The following is a 20,543-nucleotide window of genomic DNA, read 5'->3' as shown; positions in this document are numbered from 1 at the left end:
AAAGATGTGTTGTTAGTTCTGTGGAGTCCCAACACACTTAAGTGACTTCTAGTATTGGCTCTGTAATTGACTGGGATGTAAGTTCCATAGTAGGTGTTTAGAGGTTAGGTGTTGGTAGCTGTAAAATCTCTACAACTACCGTATTTCTTTTTAACTGAAAAATTTGCTATGCAATGAATCCATCAGAACCTCTGAGATGTGAACAATATAATCCAAGGAAGAAGCATGTGTTTAATTAAAGGCATTCCTTGGGGTTTTGCAGTCATCAGTGTAAACAGTAACTTCTGGCAGTGTTTTCTGCCTTTGTTCTGCACCGTAGACACTTTCTTTGCATCAGAAAAAAATGATGGCTGGTACATATCTTTATTCTGAAGTCACAATGTTGACTTATTATATGTACTTCAACTCATGTTAGCTTGCAGGGAAGATGAAGAAATATTGCAGTGATAATCCAGCTATTTGCAGGTCACTGTGGGTTGCTCTGCATTGCATGCTACAACGCTGTATCTGCCGGCAGGACAGAGAGATGAAATGTGACTAGCAGTGGGGTGTCAGGCAGAAGGCAGCAAACAGCAAGAGTTTTTCTAGTATGTTGTAGTTTAGCAAAGGTGTCTACATAGAACAGGTAGAATTTTCAGATGAACTGTGTTCTAAGCATTCCAAATTGAATCAATATTCATTGATCAGTAAGTCCATATTGGCAGGAAAGATATAGTCAAACTTAAGTCTTACAGGATAATGAAAGCACACATGGAACAGGTATGCAGTTGTTCTTAGTGTAAGACCTGTGTTAACTTCATAGCAGTTGAAACTTGGTACAGGTAGACCAGATTATATGTCATTCATTTGTTTTGTCACCATTATAATGATTTTATAAAGTTGCTCATTTTTAGGAGGTAATGGCTAAGCTCTGCTTGTGTAAATTGTATTTTCAGCCTGGGTTTGGAATCAAATGTTTCAAATGGTCTGTCAGACTCAATGTCTCAGTCAGTCATCATCTGTGTTCACACCGGTGGTACTTCTAGGAAAGGAAATACAGCTTGCGTTTTTTGCAGCACCATCCCCCCACCCCTTTTTAACATTTCCTATTTTTTTCTTTCTCTAGGTCATCTTAAAAGTTCAGCAGATAGAAATCCTCCACTAAGTCCACAGTCCTCTCTGGACAGTGAATTAAGTGCATCAGAGGTGGATGAAGACTCTATTGGGTCTAATTACAAGCTAAATGATGTTACAGATGTGCAAATTTTAGCACGAATGCAGGAAGAAAGTAAGTATTTTCCATCCTGAAAACAAAGTGGAGCGGTTGATAGTTGTGGTTTGTTTTTGTTTTGTTTTTAATCTAATAACTGCAATAACAAATGCTTAGCAGCATTGGAAGAGGTGTGTAGATTCTACTACAGATGTACAAATGTAGCTCTCCTGAGAAGGCTGGCTGAGACCTTCTGCCTCCAGGATAAGGAAAGGATGTTACTGTGCAGGAGTGTTTTCTGGAACAGCGGATGAAATAAATGCTAGAGAGAGTATGAATTTGTTGCATATTGTATATGCTAAAATTATGGTTGTTAGACCTGCCACCAATCTTCTCAGGAGATATGTGCCTTCCCGATATAATCCAGTCTTTTTGACATCAGTGCCTAAACCTTGATTTAAATCACCAAAATGTAAAGTCAATATTGCAAAGAATAAGAAAAGCACCTATGTAGATGTCCCTCTTTTATTATGGGTTTAGTTGAGACTTTTTGTCTTCTGATCCTTCTGAGTCTGGAGAAAGTAGTAGTAATTTCACTTGTCTATCTTGGTGGTCTCTAGACTTCATTATTGCATACTTTTATCAGTGGAAAAAAACCAAAACAAAAACACCACAAACAAGCAAAAAAACCAAACCCCCAATATATATTTTTTAATAAATTATGCACATGTACTGCTCTACTAATGTATTATATACACAAAAATACACAAATGTACACAAAAAATATCAACATTTTTAAAGCATTTATCTACTCTTTAGCTCATCCTATTTAAAAATATTATTTTATTGATATTACAGAATTTACTTCCTGTAGCTCAGTTTTGCGTACCCCCTGGGGTGCATGCACCACACTTCAGAGACCACTGGTCTAACAACTCTATCCTCTCTAGGGGTAGCTTATCACATGGCTTCTGTTACATTTACTAATACATTGCAAGAGACATTTTATTGTGGCTGCTAGAATTGTTACAGGACGTTACATGATACCAAAATTAAGGTGTTGCTAGTATCCAGCCTGGGAGAGGAGATGAACAGACACACTACAGCTATATTGATGATTGCTGGAGTAGAAAAAATAATTAGCTTATCTAATTATTTCAAGACATTATCAGCTGGTAGATAACTTTTTTTTTTTTAGTACTAACCTGGTATTAATTTAATGCCTCAAATAAAAAGGAGTTAAGGTGAGCCAAATGTGAGTTTGACATAGGGTAGAGATTTGTATGCACTGTCTCCAGTTTGAACTGTCTATGGGCTGGAAGGAAGTGAACAATGTTCTCATTGTTGCCAGGCCTCCGGCAGGAGTATGCAGCGACTGCTTCTCGGCGTAGTTCTGGTTCTTCTTGCAATTCTACAAGGCGAGGCACGTTCAGCGATCAGGAGCTCGATGCACAGAGTTTAGAAGATGAAGAAGATGGAACACATCACACAGTGCACCCTGCTGTCAACAGGTTCTCACCATCACCCCGCAGTTCTCCCTGGCCTTCACCAAAACAGTCTCCAAGGAATTCACCCCGCTCCCGATCGCCTGCTCGAAGCATAGAATACAGCAGAGTGTCACCCCAGCCTATGATTAGCCGTTTACAGCAACCTCGTCTTTCGCTTCAAGGCCATCCTACAGATTTGCAGACTAGCAATGTCAAAAGTGAAGGTAAAAAGCTCTATCTCAAATTCATTACACAACTAATGTTATAATAGTTGTGTAGTTCCTGTAGAGGATTTTGGTCAACGTGCAGTGCTAAAGCTATGTGCCTGTGTAACATCATGGTTTAATCTCAGAGTTATTAAAGAAAAAGCAGAGCAAGCAAAGCTTGAGTTCTGCTGGGGAACGCTTACAGTCAGATGAGCTGATAGGCTTATATTTATTTTAGATGTTATCCAGTCACTCTGGGTGTAATTGAGTTTCGTGGTGACCAAGTTCTATCTTTGGAAGGCAAATGCACTAAAATAAAGCAGAGCCCAACAGGAACTGTCATTCACCAGTAGGGTTAGGCCTTGCAGATGACAGAATAAAATGCAGAGAAAGTAACTGTGGTCAGGTAAGAATAACATGGCAATTTACGCCTGCATGTGAGCTGAGAGATAGCAGAGTGCTTTCTTCTGGTGCAGGACTCTTGAATTTTTGAGCATGAACACAGCCTTAAAATATTAGTACTTAGGTCAAGCCTTTGTCGGATACTTTAGGTATCTCAAAGCTGTGCGAACCACTGCATAATAAAAAAATAAAGCTTACCAGTAAACTTGACGCAATTATGCTATATTGGCATAGAACAAAATACCATATACTGATATGATTTTCCTTCTTGAGTGTACTTTTTCATGACAAGCGTATTCCTATTTTTAGAAATGCAGTTATCTGGCAAATAAAATCTTAAATTTGGAAATAATACACATTTAAATATTAAGAATTCACCGTATTTTTTCATCTTTCAGGTAAGCTGGATGCAAAGCGTCTGCAGTAGAGATGATGTTGAAATGCATTTTTAAAGAGTTTATTTTCTGAGCGTTTTTTTCTTGTTTTTTGGTTTTTTTTTTTCTCCCCTAATAGAGCAAAGAGGTTTCTCCCACGTACAGAATTGCGTTGACTAAGAAATTTGAGAATTTTAATCAGGAAAATCAGTGTGCTAGGCTAGAGCTTTTGGGGAAGGTGGCCCTGCAAATTCAGTTAGCTATTCAAGAATATCTTTGGAAGGCTTAGCTTAAGTCTCATCTAGTAATAGCGGTTTAGGGCAGTTTCAGGTACATAGGAAAATGTACAACACAAAAGCTAATCAATTATATTGTGACGTAGTTGCGAATTCCTTTCCTATTCTTTTCTAGGGTTTCAATAAAGTCTTAATGCATGCTAGATGAGTTACAACAAAAATATCCCATGAGAGGCAAGGTACTAAAGGCTGGTATCCCACATACCAGAGGGATCAAAATAGAGCGTGTGATCATGTGCTTCTGAAACACTTCCAACAAATTCTCTTGCAGTGGTTTTTGTGCAGTTGAATGTTGCTTGGATATTCAGAGTTCATACACCAGCAGCCAAAAAAACTTGTTTGGGATTTTTTTTTTCCCTTCTTTGGAATGGTTAGAGCAAAATTTAGTAGGCAGAGTTCAACAACGTATCAACTGCAGTGCAAAGCAATGCGCACTACTGAGTACAGGAAGTACACTTGTAGGAATAACCTGTATGAATATTTAGGCTATGAAGTCTCCCTACTTTTGTTTTTATCTTTAGTGCTTGTGCATGCTTAGCGTGCTTCTTTCCTGCATCCCTCTACAGAATCAGGTTGGCCACTCATCTCAGCAAGGCATCTGCGGTCCTCTGTCTGAAGTATGTCATCAACCCGGCTCTGTGTGGGTTGGAGAGACACAGAATGTCATTACACTTGAGAAATATTTAATGGCATCTTTTTGTATTCTGTGAGCAACAGTACAAATTTTAGAAGACTCTTGAAGAACCAGTATTAGCTGAATAGATAGTCAAGTCATACGTGAAAGATGAAGCATAACTGGACCCTTCAATATTTTTGAATGCTGTGTATGAAGATTTTCTTTCCTAGCGGGTGGCTGTTATTTGTTGTGTGATGTGCTAATATAGGACTGGGTAGTCCTAAAAAATGACTCAAAAAATTACTATGTTTTTCAGTCTTCAGGCAAGCATTCTATGTTATAAATAGCTTTCTAAGTAGAAACTTTGAAAACTCTGCACAACTGCAAATTAGGTTTGCCTATTCAATTTCTCTGACAGTAGAACAAAACCCAGAGAATGATAGTCCAGATATGTTTCAATTTCAAAACACGTTATGCTTGACTTTTTTCACCACAGGTGAAAAATGGAGGTTCTTGCTTTTTTATATAAATGTTTTTTATGTGGTAAATCTGAAAATAATATACAACTTTAATTCAAGATAATGGAAGAATTGTAGTGTAACAAAATACATTTTTAAATTGCGGTGTAGTTTTATATGGGTAACATTTTGTGTCACTTAGACTTGTGGTTCATCTATGGGTTCATAACTTGAACTTTGTCCAGCATCAGACTACATGTTGTGGTATCTTTGTGTTATTTTATACAGAAAAACTAAGGCGTAGTCTTCCAAACCTGTCCAGGACATCTAACATCCAAGCTGAGTCTGTGAAAAACAGCAGAAGTGACTCAAACTTCCAAGTGCCAAATGGGGGAATACCTCGCATTCAACCTCAGGCCTCAGCCAGTAAGTACCTTTAGTGACACTTCAGTGTATAAATCACAATAAAGTGATGGCATTTAGCTGTCTTTCATGGCAAAGAGAAACATTGCATGCTACACTGGAGATGCTAATCTTGATTTTTAATCATACCTGTGTGAGTCTGCTTTTTTGGTACTGGTTATATTCAGAGAATGTCTGATTGCTTATTCAAGGTATCATTCACAGTTTCATAGAAGTATATGTAGAAGTACTGAAGTACTGTAAGGAGTATAAATACAGTAGCTAGACATTTCAGAAAACATTTTACTTTCTGTGATTTACAGAAGGTGTAGTGCTCTGTGCTATTGAATTTTATTTTTAGACTACAAAAATTTACTAGGCTATGAAAAGACTTACCTGGATGTTTATTGCTTTTTTTACCTGATCTGAAAACATCCATGCAAGTTTAACCCTTGTTTGCAGTTTCCTTTCTTCTGTTGTTTTGTCATCTGGACATTACATATTCAGTTGCAGATCTTATTTACATTGTGTTGGTTATTCCGTAGAAAAGGTTTGGATGAACCTGTGTCCCATGAAACAAACCAGCCCATTGCTGGACCAGGAGCTGCTAGTTTGTCGAAAAGTGAACTGCTGATAGGAGAATGCTGCTAACATCAGAAGTCTCTTGAAAATGGTGACCTTAAAGAAGCCAAAGCAAATGAAACTTAAATATTCAGTGCTTCTTTATATGTCAATATTGACAGTTCCTGACCATTTTATTTTAAAGCAAGTTTCAGAATTTAATAACCTTGTGTGACATTTTCAAGAGAACACCACATTATGAATATTACTATGTGTAAAGCTTTGAACTATAAAAGTTCTATAATAAAAGTTGATCAGTAATCTAAATATTTGACAGGAAATGTAAGATATTTGTGAATGAAACTTTGTTTTGTTAAGTGGTCCTTTCAAAACAGTGTGTTAATGCAATATTATTCAGGAATACCGACCATGCCAAAGACGGATAAAATTTGTGTCTGTAGTGACTCAGACCAGACATAAGGATTGTGTGGACAGTCAGTCCCAGGTCTGTCATGCTGTAGCCAAATTAGTGTGACCTTGTGATTGTTTGTACAGGTTACCCCAGCACCCTTTCACCTTGACTCCCTTCTTCTGCTGTTTGCAAACACTCAGAAGGTGGGATTCACAACTGAAAGGGCCTCTCTGTAGTTCCAATGCAGGACTGTTACTTGTTTGGTAGGCTTATCAAACTATAAAGCACTCAGAGCAGCTGGGCAGCAGCCCTCCAGCTGTGTTATTTTTGGGATAGGAAGAATAATCAAATGACCTAAAAGAAAACAAAGGAAAAAAAAAAATTAAAAAATTCTACAGATTTGGTGTTTTAAAATTGAGTGGACTGGGAAGGGAAGAGCACAGAGGACAGCATAGTTGCCTAGAAGGCTATTTCCAATACTTAAAGTATATTCACAGTGAAACCTTATGGAAAGATCAGACAGCAGAAGTCTCAGTATTCAATACTTAGTGAATTATTCATTGTAGAAGCCGAAGTAGTGTGACTTATGTTTATACATACATAATTTTTTCAACTTGTGGATGAACTGAGAATATCAGAAATTACTAGGTAAATTTGCTTGCCTTTTGTGAGAATCTTTCCCCAAATGTGAACCACTCTAGACCAACTTACATTTACATGTAAGTTAAATATCATTAATAAACCCCAGATTTCTAGCTTTTACAGTTTCCCTGCTCTTACAGATGTTTGTCAGAGTCTTGCTATTGACAATCGTAAAACGGTTTGTGTATGAAGTCAATGAGTAAGTATCTTTGCTTAGTCTGGATTTAAAAATTTTCTGCAAAACTGTACATTGTATTACAAATTCCAGAATTGTGTCCTTTTTATTGTATACTTTTTGTTTTGTTGGTTTCATATTTTGTCACCTTGCACAAAGCACTGTTAAATCGCAACATTTTTTTTTCCCTTGGCAATGACTTCTGGGTCTTGCAATTTGAAGCTTCCTCATATACCTGCTAGTTTTGCATGAGCTTACCTTTGCAAGGATGCTGGCTTGCCACCCAAGGTCACTACTTTTCTCCTTGTCAAAGATCTGCTGTTTATAATTTACTTGCACATTTGCTGTGGCTGCAATACTGAACTTGCTATGGTTGCTGGCATTCAAAAATGAGTTAGGAATCCAGTAAGTTTCTGAAAAGACAATTGTGGTTACACAGGCTAAGTGTACATGCTTGCTTAGTAGAGTGAGGATACTTATACTATGTTTAGAGGTACAACTGTGAAACCTAAAAACAATTTGCATTTTAATTTTTAGCTGTAATGTGGTGAAGAATCCAAATTCTTTTTGAGATTGGACTGAGGGAATTAAATAGTAGTTGTAACTATTAGAATCTTTATTTACATCTGGTTCTCCATGCTGTTATGCAGAAAGTACTTTTTTAATAGGAAAGCTGTTTCACCTTAAAAGACTGGAAGGTACAGTAATACTTGCGTTCTGTCTAACACTTTAAAGTGTTAGAATGATGGAGAGTCTCTGTAGTTGCATCCTACACCACATAGATTGTGCAGAGCTGTAGACCTTCTAGGGTCGATTCCATATGGGAGCTCCTTGCTTTCTAGTGGGTTGTCTGTGATGCTTTTGTACTTATCTGGCACTATTAGCACATGAATGTAAAAGCTTTAAGCAGAGTGAAATATAAGATATTTTTCAGGACTAAGCTGTAAATTGTTGAAGCTATCAGTAAAGTAACTAGCCTGCTTGCCAAGATCCAGCTCCTTGGCATGTTCAGAGTTAAAGAAAGTGTGTTTTGAGGAAGCAGTATTCCAGTTGGAGTGACCAGAAGCAAACATACCTACCTGTATTCAGTGTGTGCCATTTGTGACAGGGAATGGAATAGCACCCAGAGCACAGGAAGAGCAGCAAGTGCGTGGATAAGCATGTGCCATACGCTCATCTCAAACTGCGCATTTCCTCAGCGTTGCCCAGACTGCACTGACTGAAGCTCTTCTCAGTGATTCAGAATCACAGAATTATTTAGCTATTGAGTCTCTATTTACTGGAGTCTCCACTGAGAAGGAAGGAATCTGATATATATTTTTTCAATCCTTGCCACATCATCCCACATCTCTGACTTGCAAGTAGTGTAAATAACGATGGGGGGAATAAACTTAGTGTTATATGCAGTAGTATATATGAATCTAATTGAATTAATCAGGGCAAGCGAAGTTCAAGAACGAAAACATGAAGGAAGCAGCTGTCCTTGGTTTTTGTGTGGTGTAACAAAAAGACCGATTCAGTAAAAAATGGTATAATGAAATACTTGAGAACAGAAACACTCTGGCCAGCGGTCTGCTTCACTAAATTCCTAGAATTCTGATCATTTTTAAACATCTTGCTGTGCTTAATTGGCTGCTTATGAATATGCCTTAAAATTTTATAGCAACACCACGTGCCAGAAGTTGTTAGTATTCCATATTGCCACATGCTTTTTTGTATTAGATTTTAGTTGGTATAAAGAATAGATGTTTTTATTCTTAATATTCACAGGCAGCATTTTATCATGTTTATAAACATTTTAATTATTTTTTGCTGTTTGTTGAAAATGACAGATTGTAGCATCTATAGTAAGACTAAAATGAACTGACCACCTAGTCTTATTTTCAGAATGAAGGTAAAACACAGATTGAACTTCATTTATGGTTCACAAAATATTGTGCATTTTGCACTGACTGAGGGATAGGAAAGGTGATGGCATTTACTATATGCTATCAAGTTTAGAAAAGGATTAACTAATACTATTGTATTAGAATTCTAATTGCTCTTCCCTTGCCTTCTTCATAACAATATTCACCATTTAGTGGTAGAACTACAGAGTTTCCTTACTGAGGGTCAAGATCTTTAAGCACAGCTGTTTCCCCATCTTTCATCCTTCTCACTATGGAAATGAGCCTTGCTAGCACAATCAGTTTTATGCTGGTATAAAACTCCATACAGAGATGTTTATTCATACATTATAATTTTAAGAAGCCTTTGTAGGCAAAGCTTTATTTCAATGGATACTTTCATCTTCCCCTCCTTTAAATATGCTGTGGTGAAAACACGCGGAGTCGATGTGTTCCTTCTGGCAATAGGTAATTCTCTCCTTGCCAAGGTTCTGCAGCTCTTGGAACGTTGGCTTCTCTCTTGGTAACTGGTGGGTACTGAGGTCATTTCAAGGCAGTGTCAGCCCTTGAACATTACTGGAAAAAAGGCAAGACACAAGAGCAGTAAAGAACAATTTTTGTCATGCTGTCTACATGCTGACAGCTGATAATTCTAAGTGTTACGTCTCTAAATTTGTATACCTTTTGAGGGGAAAAAAAACTCAGACATCTCTCAAAGTGGCTTATGTTTGCATAACTGAAAAATATAACTTTTTAATGAGGATCACATTCAGATAAAGATTTATGCTTTTGTATAGTGTTAGAATATTTTTTGAAAACTCCTTAAAAGAAAAAGTTTATTCTTGCTAGGTCAAATATGACAGTTTGATTTTCATCTTTGTATCCAACTTGCGCTCACATTGCTGTAGCATGTCTGCTAGGTGGCTTGTTCTTCCTTTGGCGTATTAATTTTTTTTGCCTTTCTGGGCTTTTTGCCCTACAAGAAGCTTTACTCTCACAGAATCTGCACGTTTGCACTGCACAGTTTCTGACACGCTCCTCTGTAACTCTTCGCCTTAAAGAGCAAGCACCATTTTAAAAACCCCATCACTTCCAGAGTCATAACAGCTTTTTTAGAGTGTTTTATTCACTCTGTTCCTTGATGCTTCTAAAGTGGATACAATTCTGAAATTCCCACTAAAGTTAGTTTTCTTATCTTCTTAGACAAATATAACACTTCTTGTCTTTCAACAGCTCTGCAAAGGCAGAAACAATTGCCTCGTGCTGCCTTCAAAACCAAACAGTTTCTTCAAACTCCATCTACAAAAGGAGGTAATTAACCTAGAACCTCTTACCAAGCTCCAGCAAATCTCAGATAATTGTTCACTTGCATTAAATCTCACACATTCTAGATCAATAAAATTGCTGTTGCATGTTGAGATTAACCAAGTGGTCCTTGCTGTGTTGAAGTATGTAACTTTTTTGTCTAAACGTTAAAAATAAATCTCTGCATCATGTAGGAGGAAAAAAAAATAATATTAAATTGGATTTTGAGAGAAAATCCAAGATTTGGTGACTTCCAGCATTAATTGGGAAATCTGGATTAGAAAAGTAGACTCTTGATTCCATGTACCTGAGGGCTACGTTTGGATAGGCATTTTTTTAAATTGTAAAACATAGTTTCTTAAAACTGCAACCAATTGAAAATATCATCCTTTGTGCTGGAAACAAAGGCTAATGAGTTTATCCTTGAGAAGATGAGCATAGAATGTTAACTTGTTTTGTGCATACATGCGTGAGTGCTTACGCTTTCTTTTTTTCCTGTCAAAACTAGAAGATTAACCCCAACATACAGTAGATTTACATTTTTTTTTCCTCAATGAATTAGAGGCTATTGCATATAATATTCCAGTTTGCAAATGGCTGAAGTTGGCTGCTTCTTAAGAAGAAAATGCAATATGTTGAGGCTTAATCCCGTTAGACAGGTTTTAACTGCTTTGTATTTAATTCTGGCAGCCTTGTATATGACACTGCCTCAGCTTCACTACTTAAATAATTAACAAGTTCACGATTTTGCTTTTAATCATAGTTGGTCCTGTTTATTAACAATCTAGAAGATCTCATTTTGAAGATCATATTTCTCTTCAGACCAATCCATAATCTCTCTAGATGCCAGAAACCTTTAAGGATTGTAAGAGTCCTTCATGCAGGTACTGGGGGTAGCTGACAAAATGCGTGTGTTTCTCAGTGGTTTAATGATGTTACTTCTTTGAGTCAACTTTATTCCATGCAGAAAGTTTTAGTGAAGTATAGTGACTTGGAAACAGATTCACATGGCTTAATAGGAGGTCTCTAACAGTCTTCATAATATTCCATACCAAATGAAGAAAAGTTCTCTCCATGTTCTGCTTTGGCATAACACCACTATCTTGATTCCTCTGCAAGGCTTTCCATGCTATCTTTTAAGTTTTCACCTTCATCTGGGTGTCTGGAACACTCACTGTTGATGGCTGAGTCTAGAGCTGTGGAAATGTACAGAAAATTAACTTCTCTTTGAGTTTACATTATTTGTGAGATTTTATTAAACCTTAGAGAATGAGGAATTGAGCATGTTGCACTGCCAGTTATGTATTCTGGTTTATAGTTGCTGTCATTCCTCACTGCAGATGAGGACCCAACATGTCCTTTTCAGCTGTTTGCTGTTTTGTAGTCCTTGATGTGTTAATTTTGTTGCTTCTGATCTGGGGTTCTCACAAGTATAGAAGCATTATACAGTAATAAAACAAGACTTCTGTTTCAATAGAATAAACAGCTATGAGCAATGATTGGTTTTAGTTTCTTAAAATACTGCTCATTACATAGCTTGACACCTTTCACACACAGACATTGGCATGTTGTTTTACCATTTTGTGCAAAGCAATTCAAAATACATTCAAATAACCACCTCTGTACCTCAGTGTAACAGATTTGTTAAGGCTTATACAGCAATCCAGCATCAGTCAGATCACAGACTGGTTTGGGTCATCTAGTCCAACCCCCCTGCAAAGGTCAGGGACATCTTCAACAAGATCAGGTTGCTCAGAGCCACATCCAGCCTGGTCTTGAATGTTTCCAAGGATATGGGACATCTACCATCTCTGAGCAACCTGTGCCAGTGTTTCACCACCCTCATTGTAAAAAAATTGTTCTTCATGTCTGACCTGAATCTCCCCTCCTTTGGTTTAAAACCCTTACCCCTTGTCATCTTGTAACAGGCCCTGCTAAAAAGTCTGTCCCCATCTTTCTTACAAGCCCTTTTTAAGTACTGAAAGGCCACAATAACATCTCTCTGGAGCCTTTTCTTCTCCTGGCTGAACAACACCAACTCTCAGCCTGTCCTCATAGCAGAGGTTTCCATCACCCTGATCATTTTTGAAGTCCTCCTCTGGACCCTCTCCAACAGGTCCGTGTCTTTCCTGTACTGAGATGACTGAATAGTTTATTGATTCCCATCATTTTACCTCATCTGTTCTTTCATATCAGATGAATCTTTTCATCATGATGGTTACGATTTAACAACTGCATCAGAATTGATTGTGGTTTCAGGTCTGAGTGTATCAGCTGGCATTGGGGTACCAGCCAGATGAGGTTGTAGCTTCCCAGCATCCTGCTTTGCCAGGTGGGGATCTCCTGCTCCCTGCCCACAGTCCAGGACGGAATCCAGAGAGGGTGGGAAATACAAATGTTGTAACTGCACAGTGCCATTTATTTGTATCGTTGCTACGTGTTTTAAATGTATTTGGTTCTAGTTGTTTAGTTTCTAAGGAGACGGAGTTGCGTGAAGTTAAGCACCACCCATACACATTTACATGTTTTTATTAAACACGGATCAGCTCAACACTGCATGTGGGTATATAATCATCAGTCTTTGACTAAGGCAGTACCTCAATCTTTGTGATCCTGTCTTCCATATAGGCCAAGCTGAGTTTCATTAAATATCCAGAACTGCTCTAAGACAAAATTCTTTGTATGTAGAGCAGAATTATTAGACAGTTTGCCAGAGATTGCATCATGTGGACTGCTTTGGAGATCACAGCATGTTGGAAGACAATTCATCCCTTTGTGTACAGGAATGAGTACAGCTCTCAGCCATGTCTGCAATGCTGTGCTGACAGGAAATGTTTTCTGAATTGACAGCTCGAGTTGGAAGCATGGTAAAATATGGTCAACAGAAAACTAGAGCAAATGGAGAGGACTCATTTAGTGGATGCTGACTTTCACTGGCAATGTGACAAGCTTTCTTCAGTGGCAGTTTTTCATTGCTTACACTCTGAACTTAAAAATCTCCCTGTTGTGCCTGTCAGAGTCCCAAAGCTATATGAAGTTTTCATGCACTGGTATTGCTCTGTTGGTCAGTTGCTAACCTGATGCTGTATTTCTGTTCCAAGCCAGTATTGTAATGAGAAGTTTCCTGGTAAAAGCTCCCTGCGTTTACACTGTAGAATCACTTGAAAATTCTGTAGGATTCAATTGCACCAATGTTACAGGCAATGGTCATATTGTAAAAATTTCCAATACGTAATCTTAGTCCGAGGAACACTTTGCTCTTCTTGTCCAGTCATTCTGCTGTTAACACTTTCCTTAATCCATCGTCTGGCTCGATGCCAAGGTTTTTATTTTAAGGTTTTTTATTTATTCTCCTTGCTACTTAGCAGCTGTCATGGATTGTTGACATCTCTGCCACCTTTTTTGTCAGCTTTTCCCACGAGTGGCTTCACGCTGTGTTTGATATCATTGTCAGCGGAGAGGCCCTCTTGGATAATCCAGAAAGGAATCAAATCCACTTCACATCTGCAATGAAGCACATAATAATCTCCCTAGATGTCCTCTGTATGGAATGGCTTCAAAATGCAAACTGAAAACTGCTACTTCCTTTGTGCCCCATTTTTGTTGTCATGTTCCTGTCATTATTCATCCCTTCTTTCACTCCTCACGCTCTTAGTGGATTTACCTTGTAAAATGATAATAAAAGCCATGTGAAGGGCTGTCTTTTATGTACAACATCTAAGAGGACTCAACTTTGGTCTCTGTGTAAGTTTCTTTAGTGGAGAAAAGAATAGTTCATGCAAATTCACTAAATGTAAATGCGGTTTTGTTTAATTTCCGAACTGTCAATTGACCTGCTTTATCAGCTTGAAAAGCTAGTGAAATTCCATTTAATCATTAAAATGATGGATTCTTTTAGGTATTCCATTTAGTGACTCTATTATGCATATTTTGAACATACTTGTTATATTCATGAAGAATTGTGCTTAAGGTTTGGTATTATCAAAGAGCTGTTGAATATGCTTTTTGGCAGTATTTTTGCTGTGAGGATTAGTTGTCATTCATTGGTAGCTGTCTACTAATTCAGAAGTAATTCCTGAGTATATAATAAATAAGAATTCTTGCTGTTGTATTAATAGCATTGAGTAAAACAAATGTGTTGTAGAAAAATAAATTGTTAGTGGAGTATATTTGTATGTGCACCTTGTTGCGGAGACAATGCTATATTGTAAGTCTAAGCCTCTAAATGGATTTTCATTGGCTTACTAACCTTTTCCAGAAAGGACTTGGTAAAGACCTATATTTTACATACTAATTCCAAATACAATTTTTTAATATTCACATATTAGCTATACTGATAATTTAGATAATCTTTGTAAAAAGAGGAAGGCTATAAATTGCTATAGTTGTCTCGTGTGAGTTTCATAGTAGCACTTTGCTTCTTTTGTATTGTGGGTTGGCTGACCTTAGCCTTTTTTTTTCCCTATCAGCCAATAAATCTGGGACATGACCATATCTTTAGGTGAATTCTAATTCAATGGACTTGGTTAAAAAGAAGAGCATAAAGGAAACATTAAGATGCTCTGTGCTGACATCGTCGTAATTGAAAGCAAATATACACTTTAGATCTATTTAAAAACTATCAGAGTAGGATCTTGTATTCTTTAGTGTGTCCTTTCAGGAATGGGAATTAGGTTACATGTTTCTGAAGCAGCTAAATTTCTTCTTAACAAATATGTTCTCCTCTTCTTTTTACTTGACTGATATAATTGTTAGAGCCATACTAGTATTATTTATAAATCCAGATAAGTATTTATAGTAAGCAAATGGGGCATTAGAGTTATGATATCAAAAACACATGACAGGACATCTGAATTCCTGTTTCTCATTGCTGCTTGATTGGCTGTATTCATTATACATTCCATATTGTTTGAATTTTTACATAATCTCCTGTTTATAATTTCAGTCACAATGTAACTTAAGCTTGAAAGTAACTTCTGTATTTTATTTTCCAGTACCTTCTTCAAGCAAATTCCGCTCACCTGCAGCACCATCTCCCCTTGCTCTCCGCCAACCAGTGAAAGCATTTAGTAACCACGGACCCAGTTCTGTTGCTTCTCCAGAAGCCGTGCAGCTGACACACAGTAGCTCTTCACCAGGGCTTCTCGCAGCCCCCAGTTCAGGCTTGCCGAGCCCTGCGAGCAGTATTAACAGTACAACTCTTACCAGACCGGCAGGGACAGCAGGGATGAGGAGTGGTTTGCCCAGACCCAGTGCCCCTTCCACAGGGGGCATCCCAGTGCCTCGTAGCAAACTTGCACAGCCTGTTCGCAGGTGAGTATGTGACAGGCAGGCTTGGTTTGAAGTTTTCATAATCCGTTTTGTACTTTGTGTATATGCGCTGCTCCTTCCTGCAATTCTTACTTAACCGCAAGGTCTTTAGAATGGAAATCAAGACCTACAGTTGAAGTATTTGCCTGTTTCCAAAATAGTTTTGAAGCAAAACTGAGAGAAGAGGTTCTTGAACTAAAGAGTGAAGGTGAAGGAGTGAAAGTGAAATGCATAAAAAAAAGATACTGAGCTAAGTAAACAAAGTGACTTAGTCTGGGCTGAGAAAGCAGAAACAATTTGTCTGCATGTGGTAAAAAGCTATCAAAATATAGCTGGCAAGTGAAAATTAATTTGTACAATTAAGTGACACATTCTGAAGTCAGAACTACTTTCCTTGGGCAGCTACAAACTTGAGGAAGGAAGAGACACGTGAGGACAGAAGAGGCATCCGTAGCATTTTCTGAACGTAATGTAAAAATCAATGCAGTAAGCCCATGGGACAAAACAGAATTTTCAGCTCAAACACTGGTGCTAACACCCAGCTGTAGAAGTTGCTTAGTGTCAGAGTGCTTTGGGAAACCACCACAAGAGAGACTGTGTATTAAGTGGAAGGGCTACGTGGACAGTTGTCTTAAGGAGACTCAGAAGGATATGATGCATAATTTAGAATATGTGCTCTTAATGCCACACTAATGTGGATTTGCACTGAATGTGTCAAGCGGAAGCCAGCTGACATAAAGAAGCAGTTGTTTATGAGGAGTACTAAGAATTCCCTTAAACAGAAAGAATAAACAGCTGGTCCCCAGTGCCAGAGAAAGATGAAACGGTCATAAATAGCAAAGTGGGGGAGTTCTGTTGTCTAGTGAGTACTGGGCAAGGCAATGACAAGTGACTGTCACAGCACTGACTGTTTTGCACTCTTCAGTCTGTCCGTAGGATGAACCTTTGTGTAATAAAAAGTAGTTGGTTTTGACAGGAAGTTTTTAATAGTAGCAAAGTGAGGTTGTCCAAGTCACAAATTGTCTTACAGAAAAGCTTTTCACTTATTAAACTTACACAGCTTTTTTTTTTTAATTTACACACACAGTGCAGTAGCTGTACTCAATGCAATAATGAAGTGTCTATGAACATCAAGATTTTCATGTAAGCAAAATGTAATACTTTAAACAAGGATTTCCCTGTTCATACATCACTGGAAAAAACAAATGCTTGCTTTTAGATGGCAGCAGATTAAGTCTGTATTCTCACAGAATATAATAGCCAAAAGTTTTCTGTCTATTTTTGCAGATGTTTTTCTGATGTGGTAATTGCCAAGATATAATGCACAGAATCTGAAACCAAAAATATTTTTGAGTTTATGTTAAGTAGACTGTACTGCAGAGAAGTAAATGAATGAAATGTATATTTCAATTTTTTGTAAAATGGTTGAATTCTTATGTATTGTAGATGCAGACTTCAGCAGTTATGTATGAAACTGAAAAATAATCTCATTTTATTTTAGATCATTACCCGCTCCCAAAACCTATGGCAACCTGAAAGATGAGAGTTGGAAAGATGGCTGCTACTGAACTGCAAACCTTAATGCAAAGTTCCAGTGCTCACGGATGCTTCCTCACCAGGCTAAAAGACGGCTTGATTATACAAACTGTTCAGATGTGACTTTTGGGATTTGTCAAAATTCCAGACCTCTCTGTCTCTAATTAGCACAAACTGGCAGAGATTATAAAGCAGCACTTTAATGACATCTAACATCAGATGTTTAGTGATCATACAATCACTTCTACATCAAATAGCTATCAGTTCTGGTGTGTTGTTTTTTTTTTCTTGCTTGCTAAAACTGTATCAATATGAGCATTTATGAGAGTGGCCAATGTCTGGGCAAAAACCTAACGAATGCCAAAGAAATGCCCATCTTGAAAAACGGCAAATATAAAGTCAACTTAGATTGTCCAAAACTTCATTTTCAGCCTGTTTGAATTCAGCAGAAAGATTGATGAATAGTACTATTGACACAAAACCATGTTACTCAGAGCTAGTGTTCTGATTGCAGACTGCTACAGTGCTAGTGAAACATAGCTTTGAACACTTGTCTGAGATTCTTATTTGGGAAATTGGTACGTATGTCCTTCCGAGAGAATCAGAAGTTACTTTGGAAGATGAGGCAGAACAGCGAGTAGTAGCCATGGCTTTTATTAACATTAAAGGTTTGAATGTAGCAGATACAAATGCAATAGTGTAGATCGCATCTTTCCTACTATGATATATCGGCTTTACACACTCTTACATGTTTGATTGCCAAAAGGGCTCAGTGTCAGTTGTACAATCTTTCTAACCTTAAAGTTCCTGGCTCAGGAAAGATGGCCTTTGCTATTGTAGCCACGTTTTTAACACACACCTTGCTACTTGGGGAAAACTTTTTTTTATAGCAGGTTTCCTTAAAAAAGAGCGAGCAAGTCATAATGCTAATTTGTTCTAATACCATACCACTATGCTTGCAGCCTGGAGCAACTGTAAATGCTGATAGTTACGGAGAAGGAAACACAACTATGCACTTGTAACATACAAATTTTAAGGTAATGAGTTGACTCTTGATGCCAAATGATATTCATTTAGGTGATGTTCCATGGTATGAGGGAGTTTCCTGTATCCTATTTTTTTACTTTCGTCCATTTCTTAAATTGGTTTATTTTAAATTGTAAATATTTTTACAGAATATATTGCCCATGTAAGTGTGATTAAATACGTACTTTGCCTTACATATGTGTATCTTACATTACTGGTAACAGAGTATGAAACCTGCTGTGTCTGTTTACAAGCTATTAAATTCCTCTGGTGGCTTTGACTTATTCTAACACAGGTTGCTCAGAACAACTCATTCATATATTTAGCATTTGAACCATTGTTTTCTATTTTGGAAGACATCATGCAAACATTTGTAACGAAGTTGCATTGGGTGGGACTAGTTAAATGGAAGGGATTTTGTTTGAAGCTTTTTCAGTATTTTGGATGTACAGTTGATGAAGTAAGAGAATGTGAGTGGTATATCCTTTGTGCAATGACTGACGAACACTACAAGTTGGATTGGATGGTAGGTAGCCTTCAACCCCATTAGTATCTGAGTTTGGCTCTGCTGGTGTATTTTGCTCCCACCACTAAGAGGATAACTAACCCTGAAATTCTAGCACTTGAATTTTAGGCCAGCATTAACATATTCCTGGACAAAAAGCCATGCAATACTACTTGACTTGGAAAAAGCCAAATATGAAGGAGTGAAGACAAATTTGCAGCTCCTGTTACTCATGTGAGCTTTGGGTTGGTGAATGACTTCACACTCCAGACCAAGATCTGTGCTGAGACTTTGAAGTCAGGGCATCAAATATACTATAACTCCGTAAGATTTCAGCAGGGGTAAAGAAATCACCTCGCACCAGTAGATCAGTACATACCACTGATCCAGCCTTGGGTCATGTGCTGGCACAGATAATGGATGTCAGTATCTCATGTGAAGCAGAAGAGAGGACTAGATCAAACACACGTATTTGCATTTAAGCTGGAATTTTAACATTTCAGCATTTTACAAAGCAATGCTGCAGTCTTCATTGAAAAAGTGAATTTTAGTTGGTGAATTTTATCAAACACTTGAGTGACTTTTAAATTTTGAAAGTCAGTTTAAATGATGACATTGGGGGTTTTACCGTGGCTGCATCAAACTGTTGTGTACGTTTCCTTAAGTAATTCATCACTTGGGTAAGTTCAGCTTAAGTTTTATAAGGATTCTTTTCTCTGCTGTTCTCCCCCTGAAATACAGCAAAGGACTTCCTGAAAGAGACAGACTGTCTGTTTACCAGAAAAGCCTTTGTGCATTACCAGTTTACTGATATCAGGAAATCATGGGGCTCTGTGTTTAGAGATTTTCTCCAGAAGTGTGGAAATATGGATTTGATAAACTAGTGCCTATGATTTACTTCTGTTTGATATAGTAGTAAGGGGTTTATGAATGTGGATTACTTTTTGTGCCAACAGCTCGGAATTGTTGTATGTGTGTAGGCAGAAGGACTTGTTCTGCTTCCAAAGTTATTTAAGTTTTTTGTGTTTGAATGTTTTTGTAAGTGTTAAAAGTGTAAAAAAAATATATAAAATATTCTTACCACAAAATACTTCCTGCATCATTTTTTTAAAAATAAAAATCGGTTTTAAAATACTTTAGACATCTAAAGGGTATTGTTATAGGGTTTTTTTGGCTGGTTGGGTTGTTTCTCAAGAACTGCATTCACTTTTCTAGAAATTACCAGCATCATCTTCTGGTCTGGCCCCGTAATTCATGAACTGAACACAATGCTGTATTTGGGTGAAATCCCTCATTTCCTTGCAGAGGTGGACTTGTGCTGTGCTTCTGCTCCAGGAAGATGATGCACCATTCAGAGTTATGTGAAAAACCATATTCTGAGTTTCCACCCAGAGCAGTTTGTGCAAATCTGAGCACTCTGGCTGCCTTTCATTTTTGCAGGATTTGTGCTGACTCCACCACATGAAACAGACTTTTTTAGTTTGAAAATTTATGCAGAAAATTGAGCAGTATAAAAGTGTAACCTTGTAAGCTGCCTTCGAGTTACATATACGTTTTATCTAGTTCATCTATGAATTCCTCTATTTTTTGGCTTACGTACAAGCAAGAAGTTTGTTTTGAACTTGGTAATTTTCTGTAATCTGTGTTTTTCTACAAAGCAAGGTATCTAGGAAAATATGGCATCCACATTACTATTGATCTTGGTATTAATCAAGTTAAACTAGGCTTACATCTATTTGGTGGCCACTTAACATT

The 20,543-nt window shown here is 37.6% G+C and overlaps 1 protein-coding gene across 2 annotated transcripts in view; it reads left to right on the top strand.

Moving 5' to 3' along the window:
- The window catches only part of SLAIN2 (SLAIN motif family member 2), a 36,401-nt gene extending 16,485 nt beyond the window's left edge, over positions 1 to 19,916 (top strand). The window contains exons 4-9 of one of the 2 annotated variants that reach the window (XM_080344180.1): positions 1,106 to 1,267; positions 2,541 to 2,900; positions 5,317 to 5,454; positions 10,340 to 10,417; positions 15,406 to 15,724; positions 17,223 to 19,916. In XM_080344180.1, the coding sequence (XP_080200306.1) occupies positions 1,106 to 1,267; positions 2,541 to 2,900; positions 5,317 to 5,454; positions 10,340 to 10,417; positions 15,406 to 15,724; positions 17,223 to 17,289 (1,124 nt within the window). In that variant the 3' untranslated portion in view covers positions 17,290 to 19,916. The remainder of the gene's footprint in view (positions 1 to 1,105; positions 1,268 to 2,540; positions 2,901 to 5,316; positions 5,455 to 10,339; positions 10,418 to 15,405; positions 15,725 to 17,222) is intronic. The other variant, XM_080344181.1, reaches the window with a different exon arrangement.
- Positions 19,917 to 20,543: the final 627 nt, after the last annotated feature.

The sequence above is a fragment of the Nesoenas mayeri genome (genome assembly GCF_963082525.1).
Source record: "Nesoenas mayeri genome assembly, chromosome: 4".
NCBI lineage: Eukaryota > Metazoa > Chordata > Aves > Columbiformes > Columbidae > Nesoenas > Nesoenas mayeri.
The sequence above is the reverse complement of the archived record's forward strand: the minus strand, read 5'-3'. Positions and strand labels throughout refer to the sequence as shown.